The following is a 24,552-nucleotide window of genomic DNA, read 5'->3' as shown; positions in this document are numbered from 1 at the left end:
CGGCGCTGATTGGCCGGGGGGCGGCCGCGAGCGCAGCGGGCCGGCGGCTGATTGGGCGGTTGGAGCGCGCGCGCGGCGGCGGCAGGGAAGGAGGGAGGCGCGCGGAGGTGGCGGCGCGCGCGCGGCGCCGGCGCCCCCTGGCGGACGCGAGGAGCGCCACAGGCGGGCGGGAGTGACTGAAGGGGGCGCACGGGGAAACTGAGGCACGGGCGGGGTGCAGGGGGAAACTGAGGCAGGTGGGGGAGACTGAGGCACGGGACTAGGAAACGCGTGGTGATTGATGGGGAATCAGACACGGGGGGCAGCACAGCCCCTGCAGCAGCGAGCGCAACACAAAACCACGGACACCGAGACATGCCGGGCTCCCGGAACTGTATAAAGCCCCAGAACAACAGTGGGGTGGTGACACGGGGACAGCGGCCACTGGCCAAGCTGGGGACACCCATGGTCACTGCACCCTCTGGAGTCCAGGGTGCCGAGGCCATGGCGGGCTCAGAGCAGTGTGATCTCGCTGGGCGGCAGCGTCAGCCTCTTCTCCCGGGCGCCCAGCAGCCTCTCCATGTGCGCGGCCACCACGCGGCACAGCTCCAGGCCCTGCAGAGGGACACACCGCTGGTCAGTGGCCGTGCCACCACTGTGAGAGCCCCAGCAGGGCCCCCCACCGATGTCCCCAAGTGTCCCCGACCTGCTCCAGCTGCAGCTGGGTGATGCCCTGAGCCAGGAGGTCTCCCAGTGTGATCTCCACGTAGGGATAGCTGGATCCGGCCGTGGGCCGCTGCGTCCGCGTGGACTGGATCTCATTCAGCGAGAACTTGGCGATGGGTTCCTGAGGGGGGACAGGGAGGTGGCCCTGGGAACCCCTCCAAGGGGACCCCAGCTTGGAGGACAGGGCTTGGAGCAAACTGGTCTAGTGGGAAGTGTCCCTGCCCATGGCAAGGGGGTGGAACTGGGTGAGCTTTAAGGATTGTTCCAACCCAAGCCATTCCATGATTCCATGGGTCCCACACGGCCCCACACCTACGTGGGTCTCCTTGCTGAGGAAGTTGAGGCCGTTCTGGTTGACGGCCAGGATGCAGGGTGAAACGATGGCGTTGTTGCTGCAGCTCTGGATGTAGAAGAAGGACGAGCCGAACATGGGGTAGGCGCTCAGCAGCCCTGCAGGGCAGAGGACGGGGTCTCAGTGCCCACTGCCACCTCCATCTGCCCAGTCCCCAGGCTGGTGGCCTGCACCCAGGAGCAGCCAAGGGAAATGGATGTCCCAAGTGGGGCCTGGAGGAGCCTGCCACTCCATCCTGCCCTCCACGTGCAGGGACAAGGGCTGCCTGTCCTAGCAGCATCCCATCCCCATCATCATCACCCTCCAGGCTGCATCACATCCCCAGCAGGACTGCATCTCCAGCAGCATTACATCCTCATTAGCACTGCGTCCTCATTAGCACTGCATCCTCTCCCTGTGAATGTCACCTCCCCGTCCCCATCGCTGTCCCCTCACCCAGGAACTGTGCCCTGGCCTGGTGGGCGCTGAGCGCCTGGGCTTGCTGCACGTGCTGGGTCACCATCTGCAGCCACGACTGCGGCTTCAGCAGGCGGAAGAGCTGCGGAGGGACGTAGTCCTGCATCTCCCGCCTGTGGGGAGCCCGAGGTCAGGGCCAGCGCTGGCCAGTGGGTCCCAAATCCCACGGGACACGCGTTTCCCCCCCTCCAGGTGCCCTGTCCCCTGCCGTACGCGGTGGGGAGGTGGTGGCGGTCCTTGGCGCGGTGCTGCAGGGCGGCCAGCTTGGCCACGTGAGGGAAGTGCTGCTCTCCCGACCTCGCCGGCGGCAGGACGGTGAACAGCCCCTTGAGGTAGTCAGGGAGCACCTGGGTGGGGGGGACAGAGCACAGGGACACGGCTTGGGGACAGGGCACGCTCTGAGGGTGACAGGGAGGTGGCCCTGGGGGAGGCTGACGGGGTGGCCCGACCTGGTTGTAGTGGACGGTGACGTAGAGCTCGTTGTCGAACTTGAGGGGCTGGCTCCAGACCACGCGGCGGCACCAGAAGGTGTAGCTGGCGTCCCGCAGCTCCGTCTCGGCAGCCACGTCCAGCACGTATTCCCGGCGGGTCAGCGGCCGCACGCTCTGCCCTGTGCCACCCAGCAGTCAGGCCACCACACTGCCCTGCGTGGCTGTCCCATCCTGTCCTGTCCTGTCCCATCCCTGCCAGCTCCTCACCTCTGTCGGTCACCACAAAGAGGATGTATTCCTCCAGAGCCTCTGGATTCTGCAGCCCCATCTCACAGCACAGCTCCTCAATCACATCCAGAGCCACCTGGGCACAGGGACAGGTGGCTGGGACATTGCCACGTGCCCCTGTTGTGCTCTGGGCCACCAACTCGTCCTGCTTTGAGGCTCATCCCAGTGATGATCTGCTTTTCCCAGAGGATGAAGTCCCACAGCAGGGACGGCAAAGGGTGCAGCCGCCCCACACCCGCACCCTCTGGTGCCCACAAATGAGGTGTCACCATAATCCTGGGGTGCACTGAGCCTCCTGTCCCCTCGGCTCACCGAGCACGTCTTGATCTTGAGGTGCCTCTCGATGCCACCGGGCAGGAGGAAGAGCTGGCGCTTGGCGCTGCGTCCGGCCTGCACGGGAGGACACGATGGCTGCAGGGGGACCCTCCACACAGCAAGAACCCTCGGGACACCCCAAATCCTACAGCTATCCCTAAGGAACCTTCCCATTGGGATCATCCTGGCTCTTTCCCAACCTGTCCAGCTGAACCATCGTGCCCCTGCTCCTTGTCCCCACTGGGGACCCCTGAGGGCCCAGGGTACCCCCAAAGTGCTGAAGAGCAGACCCTAAGAAGGGCTGTGCTCTCTTGGGAAGATCCCCAAAAAGGATCAGCTCAGTTCCAGAGTGATCTCTGAGGTGGAGATCCCAAGCCCACAGGGGGAACCTGACCCCATGTGGGTACCCAGAACTTCTAGGGGGGATCTCAAGCTGACACCAGCCCTGTTCCACCCCGAGGGCACCCACGAGCCCCTGGCCTCACCACCATGGCCTTGAGCTCCATGCTGCTGGGGAAGAGGCTGCGGCCGCCGAACTGCAGGGTTTTCCTCAGGTTCTGCTCGCAGGCTTTGGCGATGCCTGGCAGGAGCAGGGACTGGGATGAAGGACGGGGCTGAGCTGCCACGCTGGCTCTGTTAGAGCTCCTCCTGAGCTCTGTGACACCTGGGCTGTCCTTTCCCACCCTGCACCCAGCACCCTGGGGTGTGCATGGGCCCTACCGTGGAAAGGCAGCTCTGGGTGCCTGCTAGCATCCTGCAGGAAGGCCAGGAAGAAGGGCTGGAGCACCTCAGAGCACTTGTAGTAGGCAGCGAGGATGTAGAGCAGCCTCCAGCCCCTCTGGCAGCTGTCCCTGTGGGAACAGCCAGGGCTGATCCCTAAGCAGGGTGCCCGTGGTGGCACCCATCACCCTGGGGAGCTGCACAGCCCTCTGCAAGGATGAGGTCCCAGGCTGGAGCAGCTCGGCCTGGCCAGGGATAGAAGTGTCCCAGTGCCAGCCTCTGCTGTCCCACGTGGGCGCAGGGACTCACGGCTTGGAGCTGGTGTTGTTGGTGATCTGCTTGATGATCTGGCAGTACACCTCATCCCGCAGGACCTCGTGCTCCGCACACAGCTGGGGGACAGGCACAGCTGCCACCTCTGAGCCACCCCCTGCCCAGACCGCCCCCAGGACTCGGTGCCCCAGTGATGGATTTACCTTGAGGATGGTGCAGACGGCGTCCAGCTCTGTCTGTCCCCGCAGGGGGTGGTCACCCATGAACTTCATCACGGCTGGGGACAACAAAGCCACACAGTGACACAGCTCAGCATGTCCCTTCCCCAGGGTGGCACTTTGAGCAGTGGGACCAGAATTAAACTCCCCTAGGACACCTCTTCTGCTCCAGTCCAGCCCCACCCTCCTCCAAGGACAGGGCTGGGGATGGTTTAGGGACAGGGGGACAGGACACTCGTGCCCCTGCCTACCTTGGAAAGCCTCAGCAGCCAGTTTGTTGAGGCCACCATCCACAAATTCAATGAGTGACTCCTGAATAGGAATCTGGAGCAGGGGGAGAGGGCCAGATCTGGCACACTCTGGGACCTCAAAGGGACCTGCAGGTGACAGCAGGACAGGGGCACCCCAGGACTCCCCCATACCTTGGTGAACGTCAGCATCTCCAGCACACTTGGCACCTTCATCCCACGGGAGTCCCTGGCAGAGGGACAAGGGGACAGGTGGGCACAGGTGTCCCCACCACGGCACGTCCCTGTCCCACCGCTGGACACTCACGTGGTCCCATGCCGTGCTGCACGGAAATGCCGCTGGGCAAAGGCCAGCATGGGACAGGCCCCGGTGACATCCTGGAGCTGCTGGACACCATCTCCCTCTGGACCCTCCACAAAGGTGGCACTGGCTGGGGACACCTGTGGAGCAGGGCAGTGGGCACCGGGCACAGCCAGCACTGGGCACAGCCAGCACCAGGGGACAGCCAGCACCAGGGGACAGCATACCCAGGGCACAGCCAGCACCAGGGGACAGCCAGCACCAGGGCACAGCCAGCACCAGGGGACAGCCCCAGGCCAGGACCCACCTCAGTTTTCCTGTCCAGCTCCTGGGCAGCAGCAGTGGAGGCCACAGCCACAGCCACGGCCGCCGAAGCTGCTGCTGTGCCCTGCTTGTCCCTGGGCTCCTCTTTCCTCTCCGCGGGCAAGTGGACGAAGTCGGGCGCCGCGACGGGCTGGACGTACTCGGCAGGGAAGAGCCCTGACCTGCCATGGATGGCCCCAAACTTCCACCCTGTGCCAGACAGAGGGTGGGGATGGCCCCGGGCTGGCAGCCGTGGGGTCACCCCTAAAATTCTCTGCCTGCTCCCTCCTGCCACTCCCAGTCCTTTTCAGGGGTTTGGCCGTGGAAGCAGCTGCAATTTGGCATCACTTAAGGGAAAGGTCCAGACCAGGGGCCACAAAGCCTGTCACCTGAGGGACAGGTGCCAAATCTCCCCGCATCAGGTCAGTGCCAAAAAGACCCCAAACCATCCTGCTAAGGGGTGACAGAGGCAGGACCCTGCTCCATGCCCCACACCCAGGAGGGGACACAGCTCAGGGCACACCAGGGACACACACAGGGACAGTGTGGCACCCACCAAAATCCTGGGTGCCTGTCTTCAGCTCCTCCAGGTACATCACCTTCTTGCGGACCACGCAGCCATAGTAGTGGTCTGCAGGGACACCACGGGGACATGGGGTGTCACAAGATGCAAGGCAAGCACACAGCCACCTCCAGGGCAGGGCAAACTATCAGTCTGCTCCCCTGTGTCCCCCATCAAAGGCATTTTGGCATGGAGGGCTTTGGGGGCTCCCTCACCTCTCTCTGGGTGCTCCAGTGGCTGCAGGTGGATGATGTCCCCTTTGTGGAAGCTGAGCTGGCCCCTGTCCTCTGGGCTGTAGTTCCTCACGGCCACCACATACTGGGAGTCCTAAGCACAGGGGGTCTGGCACAGCCCGTGCACATAGGGACACCCACACCCCACCCAGCACAGGGACTTCAAGCACCCACAGCCTCAGGACCATTCCCCCAAATCCTGTGACAGTCCCACTCACAGGGTGTCACCCCCTGCCTACCCCAGCCCCCCAGGCACAGGCACATGGGCAGGGTCTGATCCCCAGAACAAACCCACCCTGGCCCCAGGGCACCCCCCACCTTCCTGAGCTCTGTGATGAAGTGATCGACCATGACCTTGACCTGGGGGGCTTTGGGGGAGAAGAGGATGAGCTTCTCGCTGCGCAGGTTGAACTCCAGCATGTTCCTGGATGGCGTGGTCACGAAGAGCACGTCGGGGTAGCTGGGGCAGGGCGAGGGGAGGTTGGAACACCTGGAATCTGTGGCACCCACAGTACCCACCCCACCCTGGCCACCCCTACCTGTAGGCCCGCAGCACCCGCAGCTGCTCCCCGGAGACATTGGTGCCCTTCACCATCCGCAGCAGCTTGATGCCAGTGTGGGACACGGCCAGGATCTGCACTCCTGTCCCCACGCTGCCCTGTGGGCCAGGACAGCACCTCAGCCGGGGGCACGGTGGCACGGTGCCCCCCGTGCTGACCTGCCCACAGCTGGACCCTCACCGTGGCAGGGAAGAGGCGGGAGAAATACACCTCGCAGCCATCCCGGGCCGCCGCAATGATCTCCCTCTTGACATTCTCGGTGGCCACGGGGCTGAAGGAGTCCAGCTTGTTTTCCGCTGTGGGGAGGGGGAAATACCTCCTGTGAGCACCCCCTGCCTGGAGAGGATGTGGACAGAGTTCCCAGCAAAGGCAGGGATGCTCATGTCCCTCCCATGCCTGGCAGGACTGTGTTGCAGACACAGATGTTTGTCCCGCAGGCAGCTGGCTGAGACCTGACACAACTTGTGATGTTGTGGAGCTCTAAATTACAGGGGCGTCGTTGCTTTTGGAGGCTAAACTACCCAGGGTTAAGCAGAGCCAGTCCTGGCTTGGAGATACCCAGGAGATGAGAACAGGCACAAGAGTGGCTGTGTGTGAGCCCCAGGCAGGGAGCAGCAGGACACAGGGTTACCAAAGAGGGATTTCAAGCGGAGCCGCTCCTCCTGGCTGATCCGGATGCAGGTGTCAGACAGCACATCATTGAAGATCTGGGAAAGGGGGTGAGGAGCAGTGGGGTTCTGTGGGGAGGAGCAAAAAGCCCCCCAGCCCCAGCTTGCAACAGCCCCAGCTCCTCCACGGCAGCTCAGCAGGATGGCCACAGTGGGATGAGTAAATCATCACCCCACTGGGGAATACCCCATCTCCCAGGGGACCCCGGGGGCTGCGGGGCCAGCTCGGTGCCTCACCTGCCGGAAGATGAGGTCGAGCAGCAGTGGGTTGTTGATGCTGTCCTTGGGGTAGAAAACCTGCCAAGAGAAAACTTGGTGTAAGCCCCCTTATCCCAGCAGGACCTTGGCACTAACCTGTCCCCAAGCGTCCCCGTAATCTGCACCTCCTTCCGGATGAATATTTTCCAGGGCACGTTGTGGTAGGTGTAGAAGTCCTCGCTGCAGCTGCGGTGCAGCTGGGTCTGGACCTGCTGCGCCTCGGACGGGAGCTCCCGTGAGACAAAGACTGCAAAGGGACAGAAAGCCTTGCAGTCCCTGGGGGGAGCCACCTGCAGCTGCCTCCACCTGGGGAAACTGAGGCACGGGGAGCTGCCCTCTGGCTGAGCCAGACACAGCAGTTATCCCACCAGGCATCAGCCGTGCCTTGGGGAGGGCAAAGTGCCTCACTCCACTGTGCTCCGCCAGTGCCACAGCTCTGCCCGGCAATACCTGGGGGCCGTGTGGCTGCAGGATGTCCTGTGGGTGCTCGCAGCTGGTACCTGGCACTTGGCACCGGCTTCACGGCAGCCACCACCTCCTTGGGCCCCTGCGAGGCACAGAGGGGCAGTGGTCAATGCCAGTGACACCCTCAGCCTGGTCAGGGGGACACAGGGACAGCCACATCCCTACCACAGCTGATGGCACCCGGGCTGCTGAGAGCTGCTCCTTCAGGATCTGCATGGCTTCCTCATGGGGGTCCAGCTTCTTCCCGAAGAGCTTGCTGCCAAGACAGCATCCCACATCACCTGGAGCACCAGCTGCACCCCAGCATCCCCTGCACCTGACACCACCTGCACCCCGTCACTCCCTGCACCCCGTCACTACCTGCACCCTGTCACTCCCTGCACCCCGTCATTCCCTACACCCCGTCACTCCCTACACCCCAGCATCAGGATCAGCACATGCACCCCCAGGCAGGAGAAGCCCGAGGCTTGCCTGGGGCCCCGGTGTACCTGTGGGGCTGGGAGCTGCGTGGGGCTGGCTGGCACTGCCGGATGATGTTGCGGATGTCGTGCGTAGGCCGCGGGAAATGCTCCGAGTTGAGCCGGGAGTGCCGCACTGGCTCTCCCGGCCACCGCCGGCCCACGGCTGCTGCTGCGGAGCCAAGCACACGGCTCAGGGGCCCTGGCTCAGTGCCACGAGCCCCTGTGGCCACCCCATTGAACCGGGACCCCTTACCGGCTTTCTGTGAGTAGGGCCGGGGCTGGGGGACATGGGCTGGTGTCCCCTCTGCCACTCTGCCCTGCAAGGGACATGATGCTATCAACACCTGGCACCTCCAGTGGCATCCATCCCCAGGAGCTGCCCCAGAGAGGTGCCCTGAAGCAGAGAAGGGCTCTACCCCTCCTGGCCCTGTGGCACTGACCGAGGGCCCGGGTGGCTGGCTGACATCTGCCCGGCGCTGTGGGGACGAGTCTGGCTCTGAGCCTGTGACAGCAAAGAGAAGAGCTCAGTCACAGCTGTGGGGCTCTGGGTGCAGGGATGTTCCCCACACCAGGGATCAGACAGGGAAACTGAGGCAGGGAGCTGGGTGAGGATGTGGGAGTGCTCGAGGCCCTCACCCCTCGGCTGTTGTGTCTCCCCAGCCGTGGGAGGTTCGCTCCGGTTGGTGTCAGCGCCGCTGCTCCCCCCTCCCACACCACCTCCTCCCTTCAGCCTCTGCGAGAGGATGGACGGCTTCTCCAGCTCCTGGGGGACACATGTCAGGGCACAGTGGCCAAGCCGCCTGCACCCCAAAATGCCTCGGGCAGGGGGACACCCCTCTCACCCCATTGCCGTAGGAGAGCACGGGGTCAAAGAGACTGTCCAGGTACCGGTCCAGACCCTTCTGGCTGCGTGGCTCCCCAAACTCCCCATCTGTGAGGGGACAAGGCACGAACCACTGGCATGGCAGGGCTTTGTCACAGCTCTGGGGGACAGGACTTGGGGGCAACGATGCCCTACCATGGGGGTGATACGCCTCCATGGAGGGCAGTGTGGGGGCTTTCACAGCTGGGGGAGGAGGCACTTCATCCAAATCAAATCCGTGTCCCAGCACCCTGAAGAGAAGGAGGATGCACTTATCCAGCACCCACGGGGTGCCAGGTTTCCCCTTAGGAGCCCACCCACCCCTACCCACACCCATCCAGCCCGGTGCCAGGGCTCCCCCACCAGCCCCACAGTGGGACACCACCCCTGCCCGGGTACCTACGGCCGGCTGTCCCTGCTGTGCCTCTCGGTGCCATCCCACGCCAGGAGGAAGCAGGATTTCTGTCTGGGGAAGCCCCGCAGCAGCTCGAGGTCGGAGACAAGGTCCAGGACGTAGTCGTGTCCAGCCAGCTCAGCCCACTGGGCACCCGCCTTCATAGCCACGGACCAGCCACGCCAGCCCTCCGCCAGCCCTCTGCCAACAGCCAGGGGTGCCAGGGGTGGGCACAGGCTCCGCAGGGACACCCTGCCCGTGAGCTGAGCATTCAGGCTCCCAGACCCTGGGGACACCGAACACAGCCCCAGGTGACACCGAGCCAACACCTACCTATGCTTCAGGACATCCCCAGCCAGATCCTCGCCTGTGCTCCAGGAGTGGATGGGGCAGGAGAATTGGTCACCTGGGGAGGGACGGGCGGTGAGCAGGTGCCACCAGCCCCCCGTGCCCGTGAGGGCGGTCCCCTGGGACCGGCCCTCGCTGGCATTGCTGCTCTCACCGTTGAAGCAGTGCAGGTCCAGGGCCATGCTGGCCTGCTGCCGGTTCGCCGTCCACTCCAGCAGCGAGGGCGGGAAGGTGCGGGCGGCCGCGGCGCCCAGCTGGGAGCGCGCCATGGCGTGCATCAGCTTGCGCTGGCACAGCGGCTTGTAGCCGGCGAAGGCGTAGTCGGACACGAACCTGTGGGGAAGGGAGGATGCTGCAGGAGGGGTGTGGGCAGGATCTGTGTGCCAGGTTGGGATGGGGGACCACACAGGGATTAAGAGCATCTCTGGAGGGATCTCGGCAACATCCTGGGCACATGTGCCAGTCTGGCTCAAGGGATCCTGGAGGGATCTCAGAGCCTCTCTAGTGGCACTTGGGCAGTATCCCTGTGCCAGGCTGAACCTAGAGGGACGTGGGCACGTATGTCAGCTTGGCCAGAGAGATCCTGAAGGGACCTCAGAGCATTCCCAACAGGACCTGGCCATGTGTGCCAGGCTGGCCCAAGCAATTGTGGTGGAACCAGTTGGGGCCTAGGCAGCTTCCTCAGCCATAGGTACCAGGAGAGCCCTGAAAAGACCCCGCAGTGTTCCCAGGCATGGGCACCAGTCTATTCCTGAAGGTCCCAGCCATGCCCCTCACCCACCCCAGAGCCCATCCCTGGCTCACTTGAGCAGGTACTTGTCGAAGGCGGCGGACGGGGGGAAGGCGCTGAGGCAGGTGGCCAGCAGCAGCCAGCCCCGCTCCTCGTTGTTGACGTTGGTGTTCCTCCAGACCTGGTTGGCTGCCTGTGCCAGGAGCTCATCCCGCAGCCCAGGCACTGCCAGCCCCTTCTGCACGATGTAGTTGCCGAAGAGGGTCTCCTGCGGGCCGCCCAGCCCCGGGTCCCCCATGAACCGCAGGATCTGCCACAGGGACAGCCAGGTCCTCCCTCTGACCCCGGGCACAGGGCGGGCAGGGCACTGCGCTGAGGGATCCTGTGCCATCCCACCTACCAGCTGGAAGAGGCTGAGAGCCTCGTGGCACAGCTCCTCATCCAGCCGGGTGAGGGGGGCTTTCAGTGGGGCTGTCAGCATCCCAAATGCCGGTTCCTGCGGTGACACCCGCACCCATGGCTACCTGGGGACAGCCTCAGGCCACGAGGGGCTGGCCCCGTGGTGCTGAGCACGGTGTTGGTGCTGGGTGGAGCCTGTGGGGCTGCCAAAGGGCTGGGGTGAAGGATGGGGCCGGCAGCCTCCTGGGATGGGGCAGGGAGGGGCTCAGGCTGCGCTGGCAGCACCAGTGGTGAGGCCCTGGCACACATTGCCCAGAAAAGCTGTGGCTGCCCCATCCTTGGAAACGTTGAAGGCCAGGTTGGACAGGGCCTGGAGCAACCTGGTCTAGTGGAAAGTGTCCCTGCCCATGGCAGGGGGTGAAACCGGATGGTCTGTAAGCCCCTCCCAACCCAAACCGTTCTGTGGTTCTATGCCAACACCTTGGCAAGGCTGAGAGCCTTATCCAGCCCCGGTGCTGTCATTCAAGATGCCGGGGACTGGGAAACACAGGGCAAAAACAGAGATGAGGAAGAGGAATGGGGCAAAGTGGCCGTGGGTGGGGCCGGGGTCCCGGGAGCAAAGCGACCTGGCCCCAGCGTTCCGGATCCGCCCCGCGTCGGGCGTCCAGGAGGGCTCAGCGGGTCTCTCTCCGATAACCTCAGCGGGGTCCCCCCGGCCTCTGGAGACGACAGGAACCCACGGGGAGGGAGGGAGGTGGCAGCCAGCTCCCCACAGCACCATAGCCACCCCGGATCCAGCCTCTCTTGCTACCCGTGGTGTCCCCAGGGTGGGAGCCGGGCCAGAGCCCCGGGAGCCGCCACGGGGACCCTGAGCCTCACTGCTGCACCATGACGGGGTGCCGGGGACTCCCCAAAAGCTGTGTGCCCGTCGGGAAAAGCTCCCCGCTGCCGGGCCGCGGCGCTCACCTTACCTGGAAGTGGCCCCGCACGTACTTGGCCATGGGGTAGTCGTTGATGTCGAGCGGGAGGGTGAGCTGGGGGTCGGGCTGCAGCGCCGGCGGCGGCACCAGCACCACGCAGCCGGCGTTCACCTCCCGGGCGGCTGCGGCACAGCGGGAAGATGCGGCACGGCCGTCGGGGGGCAGAACGAGGGGCAGGGAGCAATGGCGGTACGGGACCCGCTCACCTGCAGCGGCCTCCAGCAGCCCCATCAGCTCGGCCGGGATCTCCAGGTGGGTGACATCCACCACCTCCCTCCGCGTCAGCTCCTGCCGCCGCAGCACACGGGTGTGCCCGCTGGTCCCTGCCCCGGCACGCAGGGGTGCCGCGGCCAGGGGCACAGGGATGGGCAGGGCTGCACATGCATCAAACGTGTGCTCCCACCAGGGCCGCGTATCTTTACCTGCTTCATCCTCTCCTTCTCCTCCTCGGCCCGCCGGCGAGCATCCTCCTTCCTCTGCAGGCAGAGCACCCATGCTGAGTCCCACCGGAGGAAGGGAGACCCTGAGGCATCCCGGCACCCTGGGGTGCCATTGACCCCTCCCCAGCAGGGAGCAGAGAGGGTCAGCAGGGTTTTCACCCCGAAAAGGCACTGCCCATACCCAATGGGACACGGAGGAGGTGGTGGAGTGGCTCGTGGTGGGGGAGCTCACGGTCTGGGGATGCCGCTGTGCCCTCCCCAGAGCCACCACTGAACACGCAGCAGGGTGGCAGCAGGTCCTGGACCCCCCGGGATGTGACAGGGCCCCCCTCACCTTGAGGTACCTCCGGCGGTTCACGTAGATGTGCACCAGCGACCTGAACTTGATGAGCGTGTGCCGCATGCGCCGGTACCGCTTCCTGCAGGAGGGCACCTGTCACCCTCTGCCACCCTCCAGCGCCCGCCCGCCACACCCAGGGACCCCCACCTGGCCAGGTATCCCCGCGCCCGGCTCTGCAGGAGGACGATCTTGCGGCGGAGGGAGCGGAAGCGCCGCTTGATGAAGAAGGTGCGAGCGTAGCGCTGGAGCGTGAGCGCGGCCAGGTGGTGCGCACGGGATCGCTTGCTCTCCAGCGCCTGGTACAGCTGCTCCTTCAGGAAGAGCTGGGAGCAGGGGCGAGGCCGTGAGCTCCCCGCCTTCCCCAGGGTGTCACCGGAACCAGGGCCCCTCCCGGGACAGTACCTTGGTGACACCGACGTAGTACATGCTGGGGTTAACGGGGCAGAGGCTCCTCAGCATCTCCACACAGTTGGGTCCATTTGGAATGACATTGGACCACATATCAACGAGGCAGCGATACCTGGGTGAGCCCGTGACACTGTCACCACGCAGGGCCCTGCTGGGACACCAGCACAGACCCTCCCTGTGCTGACAAACGCTGCGCCTGGAGATGCAGCTGCTCCCAGAGCTGTGTGTTAACATGAGGGGTTCCCAGCTCCCACTGCGGGGGAACCCCGGCCCAAATGCTGCCCCCCAAACCCCCACAAACTCTGTGTGCTCCCCCCGCTGGCATGGCAGTGCCCAACCTGCAGCCCCCAGGCACCTGTCGATGAAGACGAGGAAGGGGATGCGGATGGGGTAGCCCTCCTTGCGGATGCGGATGGTCTCCAGGATCCCCGAGTACCGCAGCTGGGTCCTGACCACGTCGGCCTCGAAGAGCCCCGGCTCCTGGGGCAGGGAGGGGGAGAAGCATCAGCAACTGCATGGGCAAACCCCCACCTGCCATGTGCCCACGACCCTCCCAGTGCCAGCGGGGCAGGCAACACAGGTCTCACCTTCTTGTTGTTGGGTTTGATGCAGCGCACAAAGAAGGGGTTGCACCTGTGACAGAGAGACCCTGTCAGGCACAGGGAACAGGGGACAAAGCCAGCCCGGACACCTCGGGCTCAGGTCCAGCTCCCAACAGCCCAGTGGACGGCCTGGCTGCCCGCCCTGCCCACACCGACCTCTCCATCCTCTCCACCAGCTCCAGGAGCGACTGCTGGAACCGTGCGGCCACGGTAGGAGCCTTGTACCGCCGTGTCCTGGTGCTGCTCCTCCTGATGAGGCTCCTCTGCCGAGCCATCACCTGGGCATGGCCGAAGAACAGGTTGGCCACCACCTTGGGGGGACAGGAAAGGTTAGAGAGGAGGAAGGTGGCCGGGATGGTGCAGCTCTCTCACATCCTTTTCGCAGCCCGGCCACTCTTTTTTTGCCCGGCCCTGAGCAAGTTGCATCCCCTAATTGTGGCTGGATTGCCTGGATAGGGATAAAGATAAGGATATGGATGATACAAAGCCACCCATGTGCCTGTTTGAACCCCAAATGCTTGAGGGGTCAAAGCCCAGAGGATCCCATGGGTGGAGGCATTCTCTGTTTCTGGTCCCTCTGGGTTTCACTGGCCATGGGGACATGTTTGGGGACGTGGAAAGGGATGTATGGAAGGGGGCTATTGATGCCCAGTGCCAGGCAGGGCCCTACCTTGGTCCTGCTGCTGATGAACAGGTCCAGCACATCCTGACGGACCTGGTCATAGTTTTTATCCAAAAACTTGTGAACCTGGCAAGTAGCAAAACCTCATGGTGAGGAGCCTGGCAGGATGACAGGACGAGGCAAGGAGCTCCAGGACCCCAGCCAGACGCCCAGAGATGCATTTCTCTCCTTGGTGCAGGATCAACCTGTTCTTTACCCCACTTTAACAACCCTGCAGGACATCCCAGCGTCACACACCTGGTAGGTCACCTTCCCTGCGTAGTGCTTGATGGTGAACTCGGGCAGTGGCATCTTCGGCTTCGTGTAGAGCGGGTTTGTGCCGTGGTGGTAGTGACACTTCTGCAGGAACGTGTGGTCAGTGGCCTGGGAAGGGACACAGGAGTGACACACGGCTCAGGCGATTCAGCAGCAGATTGGAACTAGGGGATCTCCAAGGTCCTTTCCAACCCAAACCATTCTGTGATTCCATGATGTTTCTATGATTCTTTTGGCTTATCCAGCCTGGAGGAACCCAGGGGGATTTCCCAGATTGCTCAGGACAGCCCAGGAGACGAGCAGCCCTGGGCCATGGTGATTCCCCAGCCACAGCAACCTCCCAGCGCTGGCTGCTCCTCATCACCAGGCAGCCCTCACCTGTGGGAAGCAGCTCTGGTCGTCCAGGATCCGGAGGATGCCGTAGGGTTTTTGGGAGATGAGGTCAATGCAGGGCTGGTTGTCGCTGAAGGGGATCTCCTTCCACTCGATCTGCTCCCGGATATACTCCTCCTGCAGGGTGGGCACCAGGTCAGCCCTGTGCCCCCACAGCAGTGCCCAGCCCAGGCAGAGCCCAGCACTGCCCACCTGCTCCTCCTGGAACACAATCCTGTTGAAGAAGAACTGCAGGTACTCGTTGGCGTAGTTGATGCACAGCTGCTCAAAGCTGTTGAAGCTGAGGTCCTGCGAGGAGGAAGATCCATGGAGCCTGTGAGGATGGAGCTGGGATTGGGCCAGGGTGGAGGTGGGGTGAATCCTGCTCACCTCGAAGCCGTAGATGTCCAGGATGGCGATGGAGAGGGCCTCCTGCCGTGGGTACACCAGCTTGTTGATGCGGTCCGTGAGCCAGCCGAAGAGCAGGGAGTAGAGGGTCTTGGCAATGGCATCCCTGGGGAGGGGAGAGAGGAGCAGAGTGCTGGGGCTCAGAAATGGCACCAGTGTACTCCACTGCCACAGCCAGCACCCACCACAGCATCAGTCTGAATCACCACAGAGTCTAATCCACACTGAGGGACCCGATCATCTCCTTTCCCAGCTGGCATTTCACTTCCCACACCATCCCTGGGGGTCAGAACCCCCCACACCCTCCTAGTGCAGCCCCCCTTCCCTCTACCTGGCATCCACGGCGCTTTCAACAGTCAGAGGGGTAAAAATCTTCTCCCGCTGCGTTTCCTGGTTGGGAAATGGCATGATGGGGTTTCAACAACATCAGCCCTGGTCCCCAGGGGCCAGAGACACCCTCCCAGCCTGAGCCCCCCTGCACTCACCGTCACCTTGAAGGTGATGGCTTTCTGCAGGCCCTCAGGGGACACCTGCAGCAGCTCAGCCACCGTCCGGATCTCCGTGGCGCTCACCACCGTGGCGACCTCCTGGCAATCGGTCTGCCGGACACAGGGATGCCGGGGGATGTGGTGATGCCCCATTTTCCACACCCCAAATCACGCCCAAGGGGCACGGCCTGGCTCCACACGGGGTACCTCGTATTTCTCAAAGTAGACGTTGCCCAGGTGCAGGACGGAGGAGAGGATGCGGAAGATGCTGTTCTGCTCATCCACGCTGAAGTTCAGCACCTCCATGGTGTTGAGCAGCCGGCGGAAATCCTCAGCGTCGTCCTTGCCAGGGATCTCGCAGTTCCCACCCTGGCACAACCCCCTCAGTCCATCAGGGCTCCCACGGGGGTCAGCACCAGCACGGGGAGTCCCCCTGCCCTGAGCATCCTCCTCATCCACACATGGAGCACTCAGGAACCCATCAGCACCCTGAGGTTGGGCAGCCCCCCAAAAATCAGGTACTGGGGAAGGGAACACTACCTGGTTCAGGTAGTAGTAGGTCTCGGCGCCCTGCAGGCAGTACCGCTGCCGCTGCTGGGACGGCAGCCCTGCCAACATCTCGTAGAAGATGTGGTAGTTGCGCTCGGTCTTGGCCTGGAGAGCAGAGGACAGAGCTGGGGAAGGGGTGGTAGAGGGGGCAGGGTGGGGGGCAGAGCCCAGGGCCCCCTCACCACACACCTGGAAGACCACCCGGGACTTCTCCAGCAGGTACTGCGAGGTTATGGCACCGCAGATCAAGCCGCTGCAGGGGCGAGAGTGGGCACCCGGCTGGCAACCTCGGTGTGGGCAGGGGCTGTGGCCCCCCAATGCACCCACCCGTGCCCCAATGGCCCCCCAAAAAATAAGGGGTCAGTGCTGCTCCCCAGATGCCCCCCACCAAGGATAGGTGGGCAGGGAGAGGTGTCTGCACCTGGCTCAGGAACTGCACCCTGGGGTGATCCCTGTCGGGATGAGTGGGGCAGAGAGTGGGGATGGGATATGAGGACAGGGATGGGGACTGGGAATGGTCAAGGTGCCAGCCAGGTCACAGCATCCCTGCCCCTACCCCAGGGACAGCCACCTGCCTTCAGGTGCCATCACCTTTCCAACACCAGGTTTGTCCCAAAAACATCCCTGTCCCCCTCCCAGAGCCAAGGGACAAGGGGCTGGGTGGGGCTGGACGCCCCCGGGGCAGCAGGGGACACAGGGTGGGAGCAGCCACACACAGGTGTTACTCAGCATTACTTACTCCTCCAGAAAGATTTCCACAAATTTCCCAAACCTGCTGGAATTGTCATTCCTCACGGTTTTGGCGTTGCCGAAGGATTCCAGCAAAGGGGTCGCCTCCAGGATCTGTTGTGGTGATAGAGAGAGCTGGAGGGGTCAGCCTGGGCACCCGACACACCACGGGACATCTCCAAGGCTAGGACACCCCCTCTGTCACCCTGCCACCCTCCCTGCCACCCCATGCTTCATGCAGACACCCATGGGTGCCCAAATTTGAGGTGTGCACCAAACACACATTTAACCAAGGTTAAATGAGGATGTGAGAGAGCACAGAGGCTTCATGTGTGTGCATGCCCTGATTTCCTGCTGTCCCTCCTGCCTTTCCCCTGCAGCTGAGGTGCCATGGCCAAGATGCCACCATGCCTCTCTGTCCCCCTGAACCATCCCAGCCCATGTGTCCCCTCGGTACCTCTATCTGCCGTGGTCCAGGTGGAAGCATTGGGACAAAGGAGAGAGCAGCAGAACCATGAGGAGGGATGGAAGAGAGCACTGGGAGGAGGGAGAAGAGGATGGGGACACGGGGACTCAGGGATGTCCCCAGGGCAGCCCCCTACCTGTGGGCCAGTGCTGCGTTTCTGGCTGACGGCTGCCAGGTAGCTCAGGATCAGCTTGGTGGCTTCGGTCTTCCCTGAGCCGCTCTCCCCGCTGAAACACAGAGTGGGGGCAGGCTGGGACCACCACCAGTCAAACAAAGGGTGCCCACCCCAAACCCCCACCAGCACCCCATCCCCAGGGCCAAGCCAGGCTGGTGGCAGCAACCCAGCAATTAGGGTGGTGTTGATTAGGGGGAGATGCATGGGCACATGTCCCACCTGATGACGATACACTGGTTGTGTTTGGCATCCATCACTTTGGAGTAGGCGACGTTGGCGATGGCAAAGAGGTGCCTGGCATGGGGAGAAGCAGGGGGGGTGTGGTGCCACGCTGGCACAGGGACCCCCAAAGTGCCCTGAGCACCCCCATGCACAGGCACAGCCGCTCCAGAACTCAGTGACCGAGGGTTCCCCAGGGTCTGCTGCAGCACCCAAGGGTGGGGGATGGAGGGTGGGAGTCACCCCATGCCCACAGGGCGTTTGGGGACAGCCTGGTACTCACGGCGGGTTCTCGCCCAGGGCTCTGCCTTCGTACTGCAGCACCTGCTCCTTCCCGTAGATGTTGTAGAGCCGGTAGGGGTTCACCGACACCAGGATGCTGCCGATGTAGGTCTGCCAGAGAGAGAGGTGTGGGGCCCTCGGGGGTGAGGACTCCCCACAGACCCCACACCTACAGCCCTTGGGGGATGCTGTCCCCCCCAGCTTACGTAGATGAGCTGGCGCTCGAACCGCGTGCGGATGTTGCTCAGCACTGCAGCCTCCTGGAGGTCCCTGGCACAGAGCAGAGGCTGAGTTAGGGGTGACAGAGGGACAAGGGAGCATCTGCTGTCCCCAGAGTGTCCTCAGCATCTCCAGGCCCAGCATCCGTGTTGGGATGAGATGGGGTGGGATAGCAGAGTCAGGGATATGAGGTTGGGGGCTGCAGCCCCATCGTCCCCCACAGTACTGAGCCATGGGGTAGGGGACAGGGACACTCACTCCAGCTGGGTCATGTCCTCCAGCCCATCCTCCTCCTGTGGCTCCTGGTACCGCACGATGGGCAGGCTGCACAGTGACTGCATCTGCATGGAGCAACCACCCCAGAATGGGAGGGATGTGCCAAACCCTCAGATGTCCCACCCAGTCACCACCACCACCCCAGAACACCATCTGTGTCCCTAAGCCAGGGGACACGCAGTCAGCAATGGCAGGAACCCCATGAAAATGCCCCACAGCCCCAAAACCAGCAAAGCGTTGCATGTCAGGTGAGAGCAGCAGTACTGGAACACAGAAACAGGAGGCCACCAAGGCCACCTTGGGGCTGCTCCTGGGAAAACCTGGTCCTGAGAATCCCGGTCCTGCTCACCGTGGGCATCACCCGCAGTGGAGGTGATGGAAGGGGGCTGAGGCTGCTCCCCCCAGCCACGTGCAGGGGTGACACGGGACAGGTGTCACACGGGACAGGTGTCACACGGGACAGTGTCACACGGGAGCCTGCGCTGGCGCCCGGCCAGGCGGTGGGCAGGAAAGCGGACACCCCTCGGGGTCACCGTGCCACCGCTCCTGTCCCCGCCGGATCGGGTCTCTGCATTTCCATACGCCAGAATCAAGTGTCCCCAGAGGGGCCTCTCGTGGGGGGACACACAACAGGTGATGATCCCCTCCTCCAGTCTGCTCCCCACGGCAGGACCCCCGCCAGCACCCAGACCACCCACAGCCAGTTATCCCCCACCCTGGGCACCGCAAACTCTGCACCGATGCCTTCGTGCCCGGCAGAGCCATCAGGCACCTTAAGTCGCCACCCTGTCGCGGGTCCCGCCAGCTGCCAGCTCCCCCCGGCTCCATGGCCCCGAGGGGGCTCCCCGCGGGCATTACCTTGCTGCGCCAGGGCTGCTTGCTGCCCAGGTACCCGTCTGCCCAGGGGTGCCTGTCGCGCCAGCCGCCCGTGGGCGAGCGCTGGCACAGGTATCGGGCGATGTCGGCTCCCCACTGGCCCGCCCACCGCCGGCCGCGCTGGGTGGGCTGCTGGGGGCGGCCCTGCTCGGCTGTCCAGGGGTCGGGCATCTCCTGCACCCGCACGACGTGCTGCGTGGACCAGTGCTGCTTGTACATGCGGGATGCGCGCCGCAAGGAGCCCAACCTCTGCACCTGCGGCGTCACCACCGCGTAGCGCCCCGCGCCCTCCTCCCCCGCCGCCCCGTCACCCTCCAGGGGCTCCGCCGGCCCCGGGGGACGAGCGCCGTGCCGGGGGACGGCCGGGGAGCCGGGGGCTCGCCCGTGGGGCGGGGGAAAAGCGGCACGACGGGGCGGTGAGGGGCTCCGGTTGCCACGTGGGTTGGAGGGGAGGATGGGGCGCCCGGGGTCGGCCCAGCCCCGGCGCCCCGAGGGTGGGCTCGGAGACCTGCGGGTGCTCCCGTCCCGCCGGGATGGGCGCCGGGGCAAGGAGGGCGAGCGAGTGGAGGGATGGCGGGTGGGCGGTGAGGATGAGGGGGCTTTGGTGGGGGCTATGCTCCTTACGAGCAGCGAAGCCAGGGACTGCGCCACCGAGCGCCCCTTGGAGAGGCTGCGGCCCCCCACATCTGCAGACGGCCTGGGCGGTGGGGAGTGGGGGGCCATCCCGGCAAGGGGCTGCCCGATGCGCTGGATGAAACTTTTGGGGGTGCTGGGAGCGGGGCTGGGCGGAGGGGGAACCCCGGCGGGACCCCGCGGGCCACCCTGCCAGGGGGGCAGCTCCTCATCCCAGGAGGGGCCGAGGCGGCGGCTGCCGGGGCGGGACGATGGTGCCAGGAAGGGGCTCCTCTGCAGCGGCTTCACCGCCTTGGTGGGGGGCTCTGGAAGCCGGGGCCAGGCCTGGGGGAGCGGCAGCCCGGGGGGGCTGCTCCGGCGTGATGACAGAGATCTCCCCGGGCGCCTCCCCCCCCGCCCCGGTGAGCGGGGGGCTGCCGGTGGCGGGGCGGGGGGCTCGGGCCCGAAGCGCCGGAGGCTGGCACCGAGGGAGGGGGATCGCCGGGGCCCCTCGCCCCGCGTGCTGCCGGGGCGCGGACGGACGGGCGGCGGCGACGGGGAGCGCCCGGGGTTGGCGAAGGGGTTACGGAGCGACGGCCGGCGCGCAGCCCCCGGCTCCCGGGGAGTGGGCTGCCCCCAGGGCCCCGCCGGTGGGGAAGGGTCCCGGCCCCCCAAACCGGCGCTCTCCATCCCCGCCAGCCTGCGGCTGGAGCGCCTGTAGGACGGCTGGGGGGTGCGGGACCCCCGAAATCCCCCGGCACCTCGCTGCGAGCGGCTGGAAGGAATCGAGAGGGATCGCTGGAGGAACTGCCCCAGAGGGCTCCCGCACGCCCGCGCTGCCGAAACCCGGCGTGCCGGAGATGCCGCGGGACCGGGCGATGCCGGAGGCGGCGGCGGCGGCTCGTACTCGTCGTAGTCGTCCTCGTCACGGGCTGCGGGCAGGTGGGGGGACGGCGGGAGGGGGACGTCCAGGCGGTCTCTGCCGAAAAGCTTGACCTGGGGTCTGGGGAAGAGCCTGAATTTCCTGTTGAGGGAGAGCTTGGAGGAGAGCGTCTCCCGCATGCCCCGGAGCGAGGAGGTGCTCAGGATGGAAAAGGGATACTCCTTCTCCTCTTCCTCCTCTTCTTCCCACTCCTCGGGCTCCTCGCCCTCAGCGATCTCCTCCAGGCCCAGGGCGTAGGGGTTGCAGGAGGACTGGGCATGGGGTGCCCACCCACCCTCGCTGTACTGGATGCGATGCTCAGGGTACTCATCCCCAGGGTACCCCCCGGCAAAGGGCTCCCCAAAATCCTCGTAGAGGTCCCCCCTGTAGCCAAAGGGCCCCTCTGCCTCCTCACCGTACTCCGGATCGCTGCTGTACGGGTCATAGAGGCCGAGGGGAGCCCCACCACCAAACGGTCCCTCATCCTCCAGCTCTGAGTAGCCATAGGGGTGCCCTGGCTGGTCACCATCCTCCCAAAATCCCCCGTGGTAGTCATACTCCTCCTCTGTCTCATAGCCAGGGTAGTCAGAGTAGGGGGTTGGCACCGCATCCTCAAAGCCGTACCGTGCTGGGTAGGCTGGGCTCTGCATGTAGCCTTCCTCCTCCTCGGAGTAGTTGTGCTGGGGCCCATAGGCTCCATCCTCCTCCTCGCTGTAGCCGTGCCACGGGCCGTAGCCTCCATCCTCCTCGGCATAACCATGACGGGGGCCGTACGCTCCATCTTCCTCCTTGGGGTGACTGCGCCAGAGCCCGTAGGCCCCACCTTCCTTCCTGGCATAGCCACGGCGGGAGCCGTAGGCTCCATCCTCCTTGCCGTAGCCTCTCCGGCGGCCGTAGGCTCCGTCCTCCTCCTGGGCCCAGCCGTGGCGCGGTGCCGGCGGCTCGGCGCGCTGGGAGCCCCGCCGGGACGGCCGCCTGGCCATGCTGCCCTGCCGCGAAGCGCTGGGCGCCGGCAGCCCCGCTCCCCCAGGGATCCGCTTCATGTTGGCCCGGTGCCTGAGGATCTCATCTTCCGCGGGGAACGGCAGCTTCTTGGCACCGATACGGGACAGCCAGGCCGCGTCAGTGGCCCGGCCGCCTCCCACCAGCCTCCCGCGCCGGGACAGCACCTTCCTGGCCAGCCAGCCCGTGGCAGCGGCCGCCTTGCTCAGCACCTGCGCCCGGGGCTTGAATTTCCTTTCCGGGCGCCGGCGGAAGAGCAACGCGCTGTCCTCGGGCTCCTGCCCGTCCCGCCGCACCAGCAGGAAGGATGGCTTCGATGGTGCCTCCTTCTTGGCCTCCTCCTTCCTCTTCTTGCCCACCTGCTTGAAGCGCATCATCAGGTTGGACGTGGACTTGAGCACGGCTTTGTTCTTCTTCTTCTTCCTCTTCTTGGTGCTGTGCTTATGCAGCCCCCAGAAGAAGCGGGATGTGTTCTTGAACTGCCCCTTCTTGGGCCGGCGCAGCCCCAGGTTCTTGAAGCCCAGGAAGAGCTTCGAGGTGCTGCGGAGGCTCCGCTTTGCCCGGGCCTTCGGAGGTGCTGCCGCCTCCTCCTCGGCTGGGCTGGCTTCCACAGATTCTTTGGGCTGGCCCTTGGCCTCTGCACCCTTGGCCCCTTTCTTCTTCTTGTCGACTGCCAGCCCCATCACCAGCTTGGAGGTGCCCTTCACGTTCTTCTTGGCTGTTGCAGCATTGCTCTCTCCCTCCTCTTCCTCTGTCTCCTGCACCTTCTTCCCAAGGCCCAGTTTCTTCGCCACTCCTGCCTTGGGCAACCCCTTCTTCTCCTTCCCCTTCCCCTTCTTGGGCTCCTCTGCAGCCACGTCTTCCTCATCTTTCTCCTTTTCCTCCTCCTTTTCCTCCTTTTCCTCCTTTTCCTCCTTTTCTTCCTTTTCCTCCTCCACCACCTTCGTCTCCTCGCTCTCCTCTGTCTTCAGCAGCTCCGCATCCGAGGCATCCTCTGACTCGTTGGGATCCTCCTTCTTGCCCTTCTTGCCATCCTTCCCTTTCCCTTTGCCCGCCTTCCCTTTGGGCTCTCCCTTCTTGCCGACCATCCTGGCAGCGGCGGGCGCTCATGCTCCGGCCCCGGCGGGGCCCTGGCAGAGGATGCTCTGTGCGGGCAGGCGCCTGCTCCCGGCACAGCGCCCGGCTCCGGACCCCGCCGCCTGGCCCGGCTGGGTATTTACCTGTGCCCGGGTTTGGCGAGGCACATGCCCGTGCGCGGCTCCCTCGGGCGCCGGTGCCCGCCCGTTCCCGCTTGGCATGGCGCTGGGGCGGCGGGACCGGCCCGGGGGCAGCCCGGCGGAGCTGCTCTGCCTCCCGCGCACCCCGCGGGTCGGCAGCGCGGTGCCGGTGGCTGGGATGCGGCTGTAACCCAACCGCCGGGCTTGCGGCGGCATGAATAATGTAAGGGATGCACCACGCCAGCCCCGAGACTTTTCCGAAGGAGCAGGGAAGGGCCCCTGCTGCTGGGAGCGTCCCTCCAGGGGGACGCTGCAGCGGCAGCGCCGTTACCCCAAAACGGGACCCTGCCACCTCCCCACGCCTCGAGGCTTCCTCTGCCCCGCCCTGAGGAGTCAGCCTCTTCCTGCGGTCAGCACGGAGACGAACGGAGCCCAGGGACCCGAGAAACCAAACGGCGGCACCAAGAGGGAGGTGACAATTCTGCAGAGCCCAAGACAGCAGTGGGAGCACACCCAGGGGAGGGACCCAACACCAGACCGAATTCCACAGCCCTGCTGGGAAGCACCGAGGAGCCCAGAGCCCGCAGGGGGACGCCTCATGCCGTGCCAGGTGTCAGGTACGTGCAGGGTGCCACACGTGCCCACAAACAGCTGGCAAGAGGGGCTGCATGTGGCACACGTGTGACCCGCAGCAGTGCCAGCAGCGTGTTTGTGCACACACGTGCCCAGGAGCGGGGTGACCACATCAAATGTTAATGCCAGGCCTGGATTCCTGCGGCTGCAGCTCATCAAAGTTTCAGCAGCAGCAGAGGGAACTCGCTGTCCCACATGGATCACCTGCAGGCAGCAGTGGGGCTGGTGTGGGCAGGGGCAGCACCCGCTGCACCCCTTACAGGGGATGAATTTGGGGAGGCAGAAGCATCCAGCTGTGCAGCAGCTGGCAGAACCAAAGAACCAGCAGCAGCTGCTGGGCTGAACCCATTGGTCTCCCCCAGGAATTGGAGAGCCCAAGGCTGGCACCTCCCCTGGCACTGTGCTCTCCCCAGCCTGTCTCTCCCTGCCACATCTACAGTGGACGGGCATCCACCATGATCCCGTGGCTTTGCCCACTCCCTGCATTAATTTGTGGGATAGACACATCCTAATCTGCACAGATGGAGGCAGCTCTGGAGAGCAGGGTGGGCAGAGGGACAGAGTGGGATGAGAGGCACCTGGCAGGCATCAGAGGGTCTGTGACAAACACAGGATCCTCAGGAGCCCTACCTGGCACTGTCACAGTCCATGCACAGGTCTGCCATGGCCACTGAGCCATATGGGCCTGCCAGAGCCCGCCCTGCCAGGACACCTACCCCACCCCACAACCCAACCCTCCTCCTGGCACGGGCACACAGAGCCTGCACACCACGATGTGGCAGGGAACCACCTTGGACCAGGCACAGCCCTTGTCTCTCTGCTGGCAGAGAGCAAAGGGTACCAGCCTGGT

The 24,552-nt window shown here is 64.6% G+C and overlaps 1 protein-coding gene across 1 annotated transcript; it reads right to left on the bottom strand.

Moving 5' to 3' along the window:
- Positions 1 to 26: 26 nt before the first annotated feature.
- Positions 27 to 22,710, bottom strand: MYO15A (myosin XVA). The gene is made up of 64 exons (XM_063414822.1): positions 19,299 to 22,710; positions 18,423 to 18,505; positions 18,152 to 18,215; positions 17,947 to 18,056; positions 17,664 to 17,738; positions 17,406 to 17,496; positions 17,261 to 17,266; positions 16,814 to 16,917; positions 16,264 to 16,327; positions 16,066 to 16,179; positions 15,733 to 15,894; positions 15,523 to 15,636; positions 15,369 to 15,427; positions 15,020 to 15,143; positions 14,843 to 14,938; positions 14,636 to 14,767; positions 14,240 to 14,365; positions 13,991 to 14,068; positions 13,477 to 13,631; positions 13,306 to 13,351; positions 13,074 to 13,198; positions 12,713 to 12,830; positions 12,458 to 12,633; positions 12,305 to 12,389; positions 11,953 to 12,006; positions 11,737 to 11,818; positions 11,522 to 11,652; positions 10,552 to 10,647; positions 10,226 to 10,461; positions 9,576 to 9,754; positions 9,407 to 9,479; positions 9,083 to 9,274; positions 8,836 to 8,930; positions 8,660 to 8,748; positions 8,454 to 8,580; positions 8,258 to 8,319; positions 8,071 to 8,134; positions 7,845 to 7,986; positions 7,522 to 7,612; positions 7,342 to 7,438; positions 7,017 to 7,138; positions 6,871 to 6,930; positions 6,597 to 6,672; positions 6,146 to 6,261; positions 5,945 to 6,063; positions 5,724 to 5,865; positions 5,388 to 5,499; positions 5,167 to 5,241; positions 4,615 to 4,820; positions 4,314 to 4,447; positions 4,181 to 4,235; positions 4,010 to 4,082; positions 3,744 to 3,817; positions 3,577 to 3,659; positions 3,268 to 3,398; positions 3,033 to 3,127; positions 2,545 to 2,622; positions 2,212 to 2,308; positions 1,963 to 2,123; positions 1,727 to 1,860; positions 1,493 to 1,626; positions 1,022 to 1,155; positions 686 to 826; positions 27 to 594 (listed from the first exon to the last, which is right to left on the bottom strand). The coding sequence occupies exons 1-64, from the start codon at positions 22,533 to 22,535 to the stop codon at positions 493 to 495; spliced, it is 10,008 nt and encodes a 3,335-aa protein (XP_063270892.1). The 5' UTR covers positions 22,536 to 22,710; the 3' UTR covers positions 27 to 492.
- Positions 22,711 to 24,552: the final 1,842 nt, after the last annotated feature.

This window comes from Prinia subflava, chromosome 17, assembly GCF_021018805.1.
Source record: "Prinia subflava isolate CZ2003 ecotype Zambia chromosome 17, Cam_Psub_1.2, whole genome shotgun sequence".
NCBI classification, from domain to species: domain Eukaryota; kingdom Metazoa; phylum Chordata; class Aves; order Passeriformes; family Cisticolidae; genus Prinia; species Prinia subflava.
This window is presented reverse-complemented; position numbering and strand designations above follow the sequence as displayed.